This window comes from Pundamilia nyererei, unplaced genomic scaffold (assembly GCF_000239375.1).
Source record: "Pundamilia nyererei isolate P.nyererei 1_Seehausen unplaced genomic scaffold, PunNye1.0 scaffold00002, whole genome shotgun sequence".
In the NCBI taxonomy this organism is placed as follows: Eukaryota; Metazoa; Chordata; class Actinopteri; order Cichliformes; family Cichlidae; genus Pundamilia; species Pundamilia nyererei.
The window spans coordinates 9,642,489-9,656,508 of NW_005187403.1; the positions used below are offsets into that span (position 1 = coordinate 9,642,489).

General features: G+C 35.9%; 1 protein-coding gene across 4 annotated transcripts in view; it reads right to left on the reverse strand.

Moving 5' to 3' along the window:
- Window positions 1-14,020, reverse strand: part of znf618 (zinc finger protein 618) — a 45,759-nt gene that overhangs the window by 11,563 nt on the left and 20,176 nt on the right. For 3 of the 4 annotated variants that reach the window (XM_005720444.1, XM_013910181.1, XM_013910179.1), the window contains exons 5-9: window positions 4,919-5,008; window positions 3,830-3,910; window positions 3,017-3,106; window positions 2,568-2,657; window positions 2,299-2,388 (exon numbers count right to left, since the gene is read on the reverse strand). In XM_005720444.1, the coding sequence (XP_005720501.1) occupies window positions 2,299-2,388; window positions 2,568-2,657; window positions 3,017-3,106; window positions 3,830-3,910; window positions 4,919-5,008 (441 nt within the window). The remainder of the gene's footprint in view (window positions 1-2,298; window positions 2,389-2,567; window positions 2,658-3,016; window positions 3,107-3,829; window positions 3,911-4,918; window positions 5,009-14,020) is intronic. The other variant, XM_013910182.1, reaches the window with a different exon arrangement.

The following is a 14,020-nucleotide window of genomic DNA, read 5'->3' on the forward strand; positions in this document are numbered from 1 at the left end:
GGCAATTAAAAAAAAAGATGACATCAAATTTATTATTTAAATTGTTCACCCAACCATTCAGCAAAGATTCATTTCCTGCAAAGATATCACATATGCAACAGTAACCTTACACACAATTAGCAGAAACTAACAATTCCAACAATAGTGCAGTTTTTTTTAAATCCTCAGCCAATCACAGAGCACTTAGGTTATACATTGCCAAATCTAGAAATTATGTGTACATGTGAATGTCCACTGGTGAACAAAAACATTATTACTTCCCAGCCTAATATGCTCCTTGTGTTTTTTGTGCAGTCAACATAGCATCAAGCACCCAGAGCATGACCTCCTCAAGCTCTGAAGGTTCCCTGTGGTATCTGGCACTGATTTGTCAGCAGCAGTCTTTTAATTGAAAGTTGTAAACCAGAGATGCCAAGCATCACACCCAAACAGCCTCTTCATGGTTTCTTCCTCCTCAGTGATCAGTGACTAGGTTCTTATCACTGCTGACATGAGACGTATTTTTTCAGAGGCAATTTAGACGAGCCTTTGGGTCATCAAAATTATGGAGGACCACAAGAGCCACACGCATCAAAATAAAGAATTCTGTGCTTAAATAATGAATTGTAGAATAAATTCAGCATTTGTAAATTCATTTTTGCATTCCACATTAAAAAACCTGTTTTTCAAAATGTTTTTTAAAAACCTCATTTCAAAATAATTTTTTAAAATTCCACATTAAATTAGCATGAGTACTGCAAAGTTTTGTAGTACTAAAAAAATAATTAATTAAAAAAAATCAAAAAAATCAAAATAAAAACCACACAAGCATCACACATCTGACATATTCCAGTTCCATTTTGTGCAGTACACTGTTGAAATTATAAACTATACATTCTAGTTATTCACTTATTCTTGAGTAAATGGATGTCACTGATAAATCTGTGGTGATTCACCTGCAAGTGTTTTTAACAAACTTTGTTTTTTGTAGAATTCATCAGCAGCTGTGGAGAGATGCATTCAAATATCTTCTGGTTCCACTTTTCCTAACCTGGAAGCTGAGGATGGCTTAATCCTGACAAGGACACAAACCTCAGCGCTTATCATAGATGTTCCTCTGTGCAGCCATTCCGGAGAGAGAGCAACGACCACTGATTAAGATCAGCAAGAAATCTGTTCCTTTCTGGCAACTTGGGAAACTTCTAATAAGAAAGTTTGCATTCTTAGAACAACGCTGGGTCATGTGTGATGTGTTATCATATGAGGACATTACATTTGTCTTAATTCTGCTCTATTAAGTGTTTTGATCATTGATCAAATATGGCCGCTTTGTGTTGTGCTGCAAGTTAAAACAGACTGTCCTCATGAGCACAGCATCTAACAACTCTCCTTAAAAAAGTCAATTGAATTCAACTGGGCACAATGGTTTTCAGTGGGTGAAACATTCATCACTCATCTGTTACACCGGAGAAGTCACTTGGATGAGTGATAAAACAATTTTCCACGGAAACATCCAGAGCAAGTAACCTTTTGGGCATATGCTTGCCTGTAATTCATTCATCACGAGATTTTTTTTAAAATGTATACATTTGTTTTCAGTTGTTGTTTGTCTTGGCTTAATTTCAGCCTTAGAAGCATCTCTCAGAAGAAACCCACTGTAAACTTTTTGCCAATAATTTGACAAAAAGATTGTTGAGCCAGGTGGTGTTCTCTGGTTTAAGACCAAAACTGAACTCAAACAGTAAATTCACACAGTGAAGTAAAGTTACTAAAGTTTTGTACCCCCCCCCCTCCATTTTATTTCTTGCAGATTTTTATTTTATTTATTAATTTTTTTTATATTCATACAGATGTGTACAAGTTACAGACTTCCTCAGTAAATTTGCACTCTTTCAGAGTCATTTGAATTGTGTGTTAAAGGAGAAAGAGATTAGCAGGTAAAGTAGAGGATGCAGAGTCCATTTTAATCACCGTTTCAAATTATGTTTTAAAAAACATTTTGAAAATCTGTTTTTTAATGTGGAATTCGAAAATTAATTTACAAATGCAGAATTAATTCTACAATTCATTATTTAAGCACAAAAAATGTTCAACATATGGCAGTTATTATGAACATTATCAGCTTCAAATGTTACAGTGTGGCCCACTAGTGTATGTGATCTGTAAATAGTACTTCGACAAAAAAGGCAGATTTGATGGTCAAATTTCAGTATGTGTGTTTGTGTCCAAGGTAAAAAAAAATGTTCAAGGGTTATAAGGCATGCGACTTTTCCTATATAAATGAAAAAAGTTAAAAAAAAATAAAAAATTTATGCTTACTTTTTATCTTTCCAGTTTGGCTGTGGCCAAATTTACTCATATCCATGCTACCACATTCCTGTACCCGTGATGTCTTCAAATCAAATGAACCTACATGAAAAAGGAGCATCTTGGATTGCATTCATTGCACAACTTTAGAAACAAAATACATGACACTGTCCATACAACAAGGTTTAGAGCTGCATATGAGATTTCATACTGTACAAAAATAAAATGAAGAAATGACTCATTATCATAATAAATAAAGCACAGAAAACAAATGAACTCACCCATTGGCGTGTGAAGAGCAACATGTTCCTGGTACGGGTTGAAATACTTGTACTGCTTCCCACAGAATTCACAAACATAGCTCCCAGTTTCTGGAAACAAGAAAACACATAAACAAACCTTTGTCCTCTTCTGTATCCACGATGGTTATAATAAGAAGGAGTAAAGATTAAATCTGTTGGATTAGTTGTCTTCAGTTAAGATGAAGAATAGTGTTTTTGCACATGCCTTACTTCACTAGAGAGAAGCAGAAAACAAGAAGTCGATATCGAGTGGAAAGAGGAAGAAGCAGTGACTCTGACTGGATGTTGTTTGGTTTTTTTTTTTACAGTTTACATTTAGCAGTACATAATAGTGATTAGAAACACAGGGGTTTCCCTGTTTTGTGCATGGAGGTTCACACTATCACCCATAAAAGTCATTAATGCAGTGATAAGTGCAGGATTCCCACCTGCAAACACTGCCAATAGTGTTTTAAGGGGCACGTGCTGCTGTCTGCTGAACCCGCTGTCTCTGTAGAGGTGGGTGAGTGCTTTTTCCCCTGCGAAAAAGGACTTATGGACTTATGTTTGGAAACCTTACCAGTCTTTACTTAACGTATATCCTTGGTGTTATTTACACTGAGTATCACAATGACTTAACGCCTTTTCACTATACGGTGTTCAATACTTTTAACTGGACAGAAGACTGAAACTGTAAGGCCCTAAAACGTCACAGAATTTTAACTTAAAGAAAACTTTCTGGAAAATCTTTCTATATACTTCTTCTGCAGGGAAACACAAAAGCCAAGCTACCTTAAAATGAATTTTGTAATCTCATTCTGCTGTGGTATGTCTTCATTTTGAAATCATACTCTGTACAGACATCTGCAGCGATATTATTGCATTTGTCCTGATGGTTCAGTACACAACCCTCAGCTCAGTATTAAAATTCCCTGGTTTAATGCGATTCCTCCGTGTTGAAGTAAACAAAGAAATAAAATATTTTTCAAAATTTTCAGATTTTGAAAAGTTAACTGTGCACAACTTCCACTTATTTTAAAATATAATTTTTATTTACTTTATGCTTGTGAACAAGGAGTTTAAAGCCTTTTTTGACTGACTGCAGCATTTTATTATCCCAACTCTAACAATAAGAATAACTGCATATCAGGCACTTTTTTGTCTGCTAAACTTAAATCAAACGAAACCAATCAATGAATTTACCAAACTGTGAATTTTGTGTACAGATATCTGTGTACCTCAAGTACACCAAACAGTCTTACTTGGTCCAATTTTCTGATAGGGTTCAACTGGCTCCTCTTCTTTAAGGCCATCCACAGGTAGCACCACCTGTTCATATGGATCTGAGAGAAAAAAAGGAAGATGAACAAGCCGATTATCTTGTCACAATACTCGTCACAAAACTTGAGCTCTTTCAGATATGTGATACTACAATAATCACATGAGTTCAATTCCTGCCTGCATCTCATCTTTTACTCAGTATATCCACTATCCCTCCTCGGTACATGGTCGAACCATCTCAGCCTCACCTCTCTAACTTTGTTTCAACTGCTCAACCTAAACCGTTCTTAAACTCTGCTATTTCTTGGCCTCCTCTCTTCTTGTCAGGTTCACAGTATCCGAACCATACATCATAACAGGTCTCACTACCATCTTGTAAATCATTCCTTTCACTCTTGCTGCTATCCTTCTGTCACAAATCTGACACACTGACACTCGTCTCTCACTCAGGTCCCTGAGGTCATGTGATCAGGGCTTGCTGGTTGTCCATCCAGGCTGAAAACGAAAGGTGACAGAGCTTTTGTAACTTTGGCCCCCAGACTCTGGAATTCTCCCTTTGAGCTTGAGATCCGTGGACTCCGTGGTCTCTTTTGAAAAAAACTAAAAAGTCATATTTTTAAACTTGCTTTTGGTTAATTTTTGTTTTTATGATTTAGCTTCTGTGAAGATCTTTGTGATTTTTATCTTGAAAGGTGCTATACAAGTAAAATTTTACTTAGGTAACTCTTTCCACAGAGTTCACCCAGCCTGCACTCTCCTCTTCACCTCTGCTCCTTGTATCCTCACCTTTCCTCCTGCCTTGCGCTCATTTACACACATGTAGTCTGCCATGCCTCTGCTGACTTTCATTCTTCTAAAAGTTTAAGGGCCCTTAATTCCCTTGACTTGCAGACCACATTTAGACACTGGCCATCACTTCTGTTTTTTGGAGTCCCTGAATAAAATGCTTAATTTTATTTTATTTTTTTCCTCCATATAAACAATCTAGCCCCCTTTGTTTAGATTTTGCAGTTGCTGCAGAAAGTACAGATTTTTCCACGAGGAATGATTGAAAATTGTGCAAAACTTACCATCAACTGCATGCAGGTCACGATGCTCCTGAAAGCAGCTATAGTATTTATACTTCTTTCCACAGATGTCACAGGAGTAACGGAAGCTACCTGTAGATAAAAGGAACAAGCCAACAATGAACAACACTGACAGTACAAACAGTGTTTAATTTATTACCAAATTCAGGTAACGCTAGCTAGACAAAAAAAAAAAAAAAAACGCTCGGGAAAACTAAATAATATCAACACACGTATGGACTGTTTAAAGTTCCGAGATCAAGAGAGAGAAATGGCTTAAACTGAACATTGGACCAAGCACGTACACGGCATATATTTTAGCCAACTGAAATGCACCGCACAGCGATTTAACACACATGTAATTCCAAAGTGTGTTGTTGCTTTCAACTGAAGGTCAGGGGTCCTATTTTTCTGTTTTCTTTCTTTTTTTGTCTATTTGCACCACAAACAAGGTTAAATTAACAAAAATGTTTAAAGTACAAAGGATAAGATAGGACTCCAGTGCATCCAAACAGGGAGGGAAGAATTCCAGGTATAAAGCTCTGAGAAAAGGGGTCAATCCCATGCCCACAACAATTCACAAGTTTTCTCAGTTCATGTCATTGATAACCTTAGAAAAATGTTATTTCATTGAGGCTTTAAAAAAAACAAACAAACAAGAAAAACAACCTTGACCTTTAAGTGGAACGATCAGAGGTTAATAATGAGCTTAATATTTTTATGACAACATTAATATCAAAAGCTAAAAATAAAAGCAAAATAACCCCACAAAGAAAATAGAAAGCTGCATTTAAATTAAAGTAACATATATATTGTTAGTTAACAGCAAGTTCACACAATTAAAAGAAGATCTCTTTTTAATCGAAATGTACGCGTCTGTGACTATGTACATACTATTATGTATTGTTCAAAAGTGTTTAAATGTGCAATATAATGTTACTTTAGTCTTACTTTGTTATTTTTACTTTTGTTGATGTAGGATTCACTGACATTTCTTTCCAAGTGTATAAAGGGCGTGAAAGGGCATCAGAGATGAAGATTGCTTCTTCTGCTCTTGTTAATTTTGTTGTGGGGTAAAACATTGTTCAGCCAGGTGGCTGTTGACAAGTGAGAACTGAAGTGCCTCTACACACTGCAGTCAACTGCTGTCTGAAGGCAATCTGTTGCATAAAAAGCACAGCACAAAGACTTGTAAGACAAAAATCAATTTTCCAGTTCTTTCAGGTTTAGTCTCTCTCTGTAATAACATGTCTGACGTTGTCCCTGCAAAAGGCCCCTCATCACACACCCATGTGAAATGTTTTATTATTTAGCAGCAGAGTGACAACTTCTAAATTTTCTCCAGCCTGTTCTCAAGGGGCACTTAATCCAATCAGCTGCATTCTTAGCTGAATTCCTGAGGCACTTCAAGGATGTAATAGACAGAAGGGCTGTTAATAAATTCTGAATTTCACTATATAATCAAGTTTAAAAAGAAAAAAAGGGGGGGAACCACATTCAAATGTGGAAAAAAATAAAGCTGCAGTACTGGCAGGTGTCTCACAAACTACATAAAACACAAAGTTGAATTTCCGAAAAGGTGTGCAGCGTCTGCGACTCTTAATATAGCACTATGGCACATAGTGAGTGTTTGTGGGGGTACAAAATGAGAAAAGTAGAAGGTGTAGGACCTTCTGCTTCCGATTTCAGACACATAGCTGGCAGTGCAAGTAGAGAGAAGATTTAACCTACATAAATTAGTGAATATACATGAATGAATAATCGGCTGAACTGAAGGTAAACCGCAAGGCGTACCATTTACCTTTTGCATTTTGCTTGTTCTTTTCTTTAAGCTAAAGTAAGTAAGCTAAATAAAAGCAGGCTGATTCATGTTTGATGTCACACCTACACCTTAAAAAAAAAAAAAAAAAAATTCCAAAGGTTGAGGCTCAGCACGCACTATACCCTGAAGGAAACCCTGAAAGCATCACGGATCAATTTTCATTGATTAAGTTCAATTAAAACTACTACTAATACTAATGATAATAAGAATATTAGTGACAATAATAAAAACCACAGGCTCAAACCATTTTAAGTAAAACCTGAAAATGACTTTTGGCATTGTTTGACAGCTCAGGTACATACTGTGCAAAATATGTTAAAAGTAAGCGTTATGTAAGCAAAGCAAATGGCCATTTAAAAGTGGACAAAGAATAGCTAACAGGTGATTAAAAAGATTTCTTTATTTTACAGTAATAACAGTAATTATTAGCATGAGTAATTGCATTTATAATACTGCCTGGCTGCAGTGCTGTGTATATTACATCAATTCTCCCACTAATTAAAATAAATTTTCATAAATCAGTGAATTCCTGGTGTTTGTCAGTATAATCAAAGCTTCTGTTAAATCAGTGGTCCATGCACACTGGACTGAATCAACAACATTATGGACACAAGTCTCAGTAAGGATAGTTAGAAAACAACCCCAAAATAAGACTAGACTTTACTAAAAATGTCAAACCAAATGTTTAGCTTTTTAAATCTACCAAAACTTTGCAGTGCAAGGCCCATTTTACATATCAAGCAAAAACAAACAAACAAACAAACAAACAAACAAACAAACAAACAAACAAACAAGCATTCTAAATATACTGTAAAAAATAAAATTACAATTTTCACAGTGGTATAACATGGTTAGAAGTTTGTGTACTGCTTACTGTATTTTAGTCTTTTAGCTTTTGGACCAATTGAAATTGTAAATAGAATCTAAAATGTTTGAAAAACATGAATCTTAATGCACCAATTAATGTGCAAAATGTTTAATTCTATGTTATATTTCACAGGATCTTTGGTGATTTAGCTATGACCCTTCTTCGTGGATTAGCATACTCTTAAATAAACTACATCAGTCTGTTGATGCAGTGGTGATGCTTTAAAAATAAATAAATAAATAAATAAAAATAATAATAATAATAATCTGGCTCAACTTTTTCCATATCCTAAAAGAATTGTAAACTCTTAAGACACTGTACTGACAAAATAAATGCATACAAGCAAACATTTAGAGGTAATTAAGTGGAAATATTTACAAACAAACTGCTTTGCAAAAGTCTTGAGCCACCACTCACTCCTTAATATATTGCTTGGAAAATAATAGAAATAGGTGTAGCAGGTTACTGAAACATGTAAAAATACATGGAAATACAGGAGGGCAAAAATAGAGTTTGTACTCTATTCGTTTTCCTCTATAAACACGCTTGAAAGTCTCTATATGGTATTATTCCCCAACACAATCTGAACTTCACTTAGGGAAACCTTGTCATTTCTTTAAGTAGTCTCAAGGAATATATCTTCAGGCTTCGTGAAAGACATTGAAAGCTTTTCTTTGGACATTGGCTGCTTTTTGTTCCATTCTCTGTCAAGATGATCCCAAATTGCTTCAATAATGTTGTGTTCTGGGCACTGAGGAGGCCAATCTATGACTGATAGAGTTCTTCTGTGTGTTTTTCCATCTAGGTATGCTTTTATTGCACTGGCATTATTGTGAGGTGATGAATGAAACCACGGCCAATCAGATGCTTTCCAGATCGTATTGCATGGTGGATCAAAATCTGATGCTGTGTACAAAATCCCATTAATTGACAAGAGCCCAACACCACTGGCTGAAATGGCCCTCCTTTATATAATTAGCGGAGCATTTATAGCCTTTGTTTTTCATAGGACAGTACACCGTGACAGGAAGATAAGAGAGACTGAAGGGGAATGATAGGAAAGGGTATGGGCCAGACCTGAACCTGGACCCCTGCCACCGATTTTCAGTTCTGATTTCCAGTTCTTGTGTAATTTGGCAAACTTCAGCCTTTTCTTGCTATTTCCCATCCTTAGGACTGACCTCTTGATTTTGTGAACAAAGATTATAAGATTTTTAACATACATCATGGCCAAAAGAACCAAAAATCTCCTTTCTCAAATAATACCGTTTCTTGCAGAACGGCTTTATCTGGCAAAGGCAGAAGCAGGATAACGTCCACCATACTCTGCATGAGCACAACAAACTGCAAGCAGTACGAGAGAGCATTTAAGTGAACTGGAAATTTTTATAGAAAACAATACAAAAATACCTTCACTAAAAAGTATCCATCTCTGCTAAACAATCCAAAGGCAAAATTAATAATAAATGGAGACATAACAAAAGTTTTCAGCTTTCAGTTTTCAGCCTGCAGAGGGACTAGACAAAGTTGTGCAATAGGCCCTTCACAGTCTGTCTGCTGGTTTTGAAATCACTTGGAAAGATTTCAGGAAACAACTTTGGGATCATTCACAAGTCTTTAACAACATCATATCCATTTAGGAACTAAGTCAGGGATTGACCCACGATAGTAATATTCGATCCTGTAATATTAAAATTAACAGAATAATAAAGTAATACTTCAATCAAGGACACTAACTTTCTTGATTTACAGATGACATCTTAATCTTTTTGCCAAATCCAGAAATATCAACTCCAAACTTGTTGGTGTTTTTGGATACCTTTAGTTCCATCTCAGGCTACAAGCTGAATACTCCAAAAACCTATAAAACTAGCTGGAGCATAAGTTGGAGTCCACTCAAGAAACTGAATTTCATACCTCGTGACATATTTATGAGTTAATATTAACTGTAAAAGAACAATTGGTATGCCATAATGTTGAGCCTCTTGAGCAAAACAATTGGGAATGACAATAGGAGGTGGAATTTAATCCCATTATTAAGTTTTAAATCCCAAGCTGAGGCAGGAACATGAACATCTTGACCAGGTTATTCTTCCTATCACAAACACTCAAACAAATTGAAATTCAATAAATGGGACAAATTAGGATCACAGTACATCTGGCAGGGGAGGAAAAGATTTTCAACCCTTATCCTGGCAAAGAACAAGGGATGATTTACATTATCCTGCTTACGATACTATTACACTTTGATACAATTCAGGAATTTATTTTACTACAAAACGATGGAAGGAAAATGAAGAGCACGTTTCTGGGTATATTCTAATTCAATGATGACTGGATGATAAAAGATTCATCCAAAACCTAATGGACCTGGGTAATAAATGGACAAATTTATCTCTGAAAACAGCTAAATATTATCACCAAGTGTAGTTTGCTTGAAGGGATAAATATTGTGTTCAAACAATATTGATTTTGCCTATTAAGTTAGATGCACACTATTATCAGTGGGCTGTTAAGGCCCCCCTCTTCATATTACACCTTTAAAAAAATGAATTAAAAAGAGATTTGGCTCCTATAAAGCTCCTTAAAAGCAAAATATAAAGAAATGAGAGGTGATTTGAAACTTTGCACAGTATATTAGATTATAAAATCTATTTTGAAAATACAGGTGAGAGTGAACATTTGTTTGTTTGTTTTTACTGGAATTAATGGGTTGTGTCTATCTGAAAATTTGTCCCATGGTTCCAGTAAAGACAAGCAAAAAAAAGATGCAGGACGACTGATGCTCAAAACAAATCTGTGAAACCACAGTTCTAGCATTAAAAGGTACAGAATCAGTACAGTATCACTAATAATCAGAGCTGCAACAGCCTTCCTCTATGTTAAAGACCATGAAAAAATGAGAAGCACATTGCTAGTGATCAACCATGGGCTTTTTTTTTTTTAGACATTAACTGCTGAGGTCATTACTTTAAAAAGATTAATCTTGCTATTTTATGACAAAGAACATGAAAAAAAGCCTGAAGAATATTTAGAGCATACTTTTCAGCTGAAACCGAGATAAATTTGTTCAGCTCAGATGGGGTCCAGCACGTCTGCTGTGAAAACAGGAGAATGCAAAGTCTCAACAGTGAAGCACAGTGCTGGAAGTGTGAAGGCGTTGGGCACATGACATTTATAAATGGCAACATCAGTGCTTATAGACATATTAAAATACTGACTGACTAACTGACTCCTGGCCAGAGGTTACATCAGCAGAATATTTTCTATCACTGACCGTGACATTCGCCTTAGAAGCAAAAGATCACCGGTTCGATCTCATGAGGAGACACAAATTCCTTTGAGATTGCATCAGGAAAGGCAACCAGTGTAAATTGTTAAATGAAACATGCAGAGCTACCTGTTGTAGCAATCCCTTGCTACAACAGGTATAGCCATAGGGGATAACTGAAAGTAAACTTGTTAATTGGCACTATATTAATAAAACTGAACTGAGTTTTAATGATGACAAAGATGAAAATATCTGATGGCTGTATGTCCTTTTGATAAATTAGAACACTGATAGTGGATCCACCACAAAATAAGTAAGCAATGTTAAGAACTGGTCTATTTTTTTCATAATATTGAATACACAGAATCCCCCATCAACATGTTGGACTGCATCTGTAACCATTAGAGAATCACAGCTGCAGCTGCTCCATGTTGCACAGTGTCCATGCTACTGGTTTTCCTCTCAATGAGGTGAGTGCTCATAGGACTTTTTATGACTGGTCATTTCCCAAGAGAAAGGTTCCCCTAACTATCAAACCTTTGAGATAATAGTGGTTAATTCCAGTGTCCAGTGCAGCAGCAGAGTACAGTACAGAACACTTCTGGGGTGGGAAAAGTAGAACAGCACAAACCCTCAAGCAGCTGGATCCAAGGTCTCTGGTGGTATACCTCTCAAAAACTCTGTTCAACACTGGTATCCTTCATGCCAAGGAGGATAAAGTTTCATCAAAAATTAAAGGTTAATGAACACTCACTACTCCATTAGCTATACCTTTTCAACTGCTCATTAGCACAAAACTCTGTTCAGCTATTTAGATAGGTAAACATAGTCTGTTGAAGTTCAAACTATCAGAATGGGTAAGAAAGGTAATTTAAATCATTTTGATGTGGTAAAGTTATTGGTGCTAGAATGGCTGATTTGACTTTTCAGAAACTGCTGATCTGTTAGGATTTTCCCACTCAACCATCAAGAGTTTACAGAGGGAAACGATCCAGAAAGCAGCAGTTCTCTCAGTGAATTTGCGGGGGAAAGGTTAGAGGTCAAATGTCATGTTCATATAATATTTTCTATATGTTGACAATACACACCAAACTTGTAAGTATCATAGTTTCTAAGATAAGGCTTTTTGTCAATTTTCAATCAGTTGATGTAGAAGAACTTGGGTGAAGAAAGACAAATTTTAAAATTTAATGTTAACATGAGCCCACTCCACACTCAATTTTTATCAGAATCAATTCATGTTTACAGACAGAATCACACTCTCACTCTCACACACACACGCTACCAATAACATATCTCATATTTCACATATCTCAAACTGGTTTCTTGAACATGAGTCCACTGTACTCAATGGCCTTCACAGTCACCAGATCTAAATCTAATAGAGGACCTCTGATGTGGTGGAACGTTAGTTTCTTATCTTGGATCTGTAGCTCTAGAAATCTGCAGCAACTGTGTGATGCTATAATGACAATGTCGCTGAATCTGTGTCAAGAATTAAGGCACTTCTGTAAAAGGGTGTCCGAACCTGTACAAGCAATGTGTACCTAATGAAATGGCTGCGGAACGTATGAAGTATTGGGGGGAAGAAAATAACAGATGCAAATCTCGCTTGCTACTGTGGATTGCATATTTTTAATATAGTAAATCCCAGCGGTTTTTCTAACAGTAAATACATTTCTGTTGAAATTAGAAGTAATGCAGTTATGAAAAAGTGATATGGAATCATGTGGAATTTAAGACATGTTGTACAAGGAGAACTCAGTTATATTCAAGAGGATTCACACTTTGAATTTATTGCAAGCAATGTGTTGTGCAAGCAATGGCAACAAAAGATAGTTGTGTAACCATAACACGGTGAAGAATTTACTAGGAATTTATTGTTATTTGTTACATGACTGGGTATAGAAATAGCACCACACCAATATAAGCAGAAGACTCCCTTTCCTTATTTCTACTCTTTGAAATAGTGTTGTCAAACCAGCAAGTTAAGAAAGTCTCTTTAAGTTAAATTGAAAATAATTTGGGAATTTCTCCAGTTATGGTACATAATGTCAATAAAATATTTAGAGAATCTTAAAAAAAAAAAAAAGGGAAAGAAATAGCAAAACACACATTCTGCAGTGCAATTTACTACATGGGTTCATGGGTTTGCACTCTAATCACTGTTGGTTTTTGCATTCACAAATCCACTGAGAAGGCAACAGTATTTCTGGATCTTGTTAATCCAGAAATACTGTTGCCTTCTCTTTTTTAGAAGTAGGCAATGCACACCAACAGCAAAAAGGCCACCCTATCATTATTTTTCACATAGTGCTTGAATCAAAATGACCCCATTTAAAAATAGAGTATATTATTATTTTTTGATTAAGATGCTAAAGTTATAATTATTATAGTCATGTACTTATATTCATGAGCAGAAAAAAATTGTGGTTGAGCATTATGCTTGATTAATTCCTGACTTCTCAGATAATTCCAGTGTGCCAGCTTAAATTTAGGGAGTAAAAACATGAATTCAGTTTGAAATTCCTCACTGCTGCTCAAAATAGTACAAACATCAAGAATTCACTGAAAAAGGAAAGAGTCCGCATTTAAGCACTGTGATGCTGGATGGTCTTTAAGACAAACAGGGCGAGACAAAGTGTTCTCACAGTGCAGTCAAGTATTCTTTGGAGTTGATTACAGAGACTGATACTTACAAAATGTTCCAAGGAAGAGGCAGAAAATGAAAGCTGACTGAAGCAGATCTCAGGGCTCTCTAGATTTAAAGTACTACAAACAGAAGGACGGACACTGATGATCTTTAGCCAGAGATAAATGCTTCTAGACCAGAGTCTGAGAAGGTCTCAAGAATGAACACTGGTAGAGTACTGAACGAATAAGTGTTAAAGCAGGGGTGTCAAACTCGTTATACATTGCAGGCCACATACAGCCCACTTTAATCTTAAGTGGGCCAGACCAGTGAAACTCCACTTTCTGTCAGTGTAAATAAGTTAAATATGTAACTGTTTTTCTACACAACGAAAAAAAAGCTGCTGTGACAAAGAAAGAAACCTGTCAGCACAACTGTTCTACCTGTATTGTCCAGACTTTGTGGTTTTATGTTTATTTGTTCGTTTGTTTTGTTTTGGGGTTTTTTTTTTT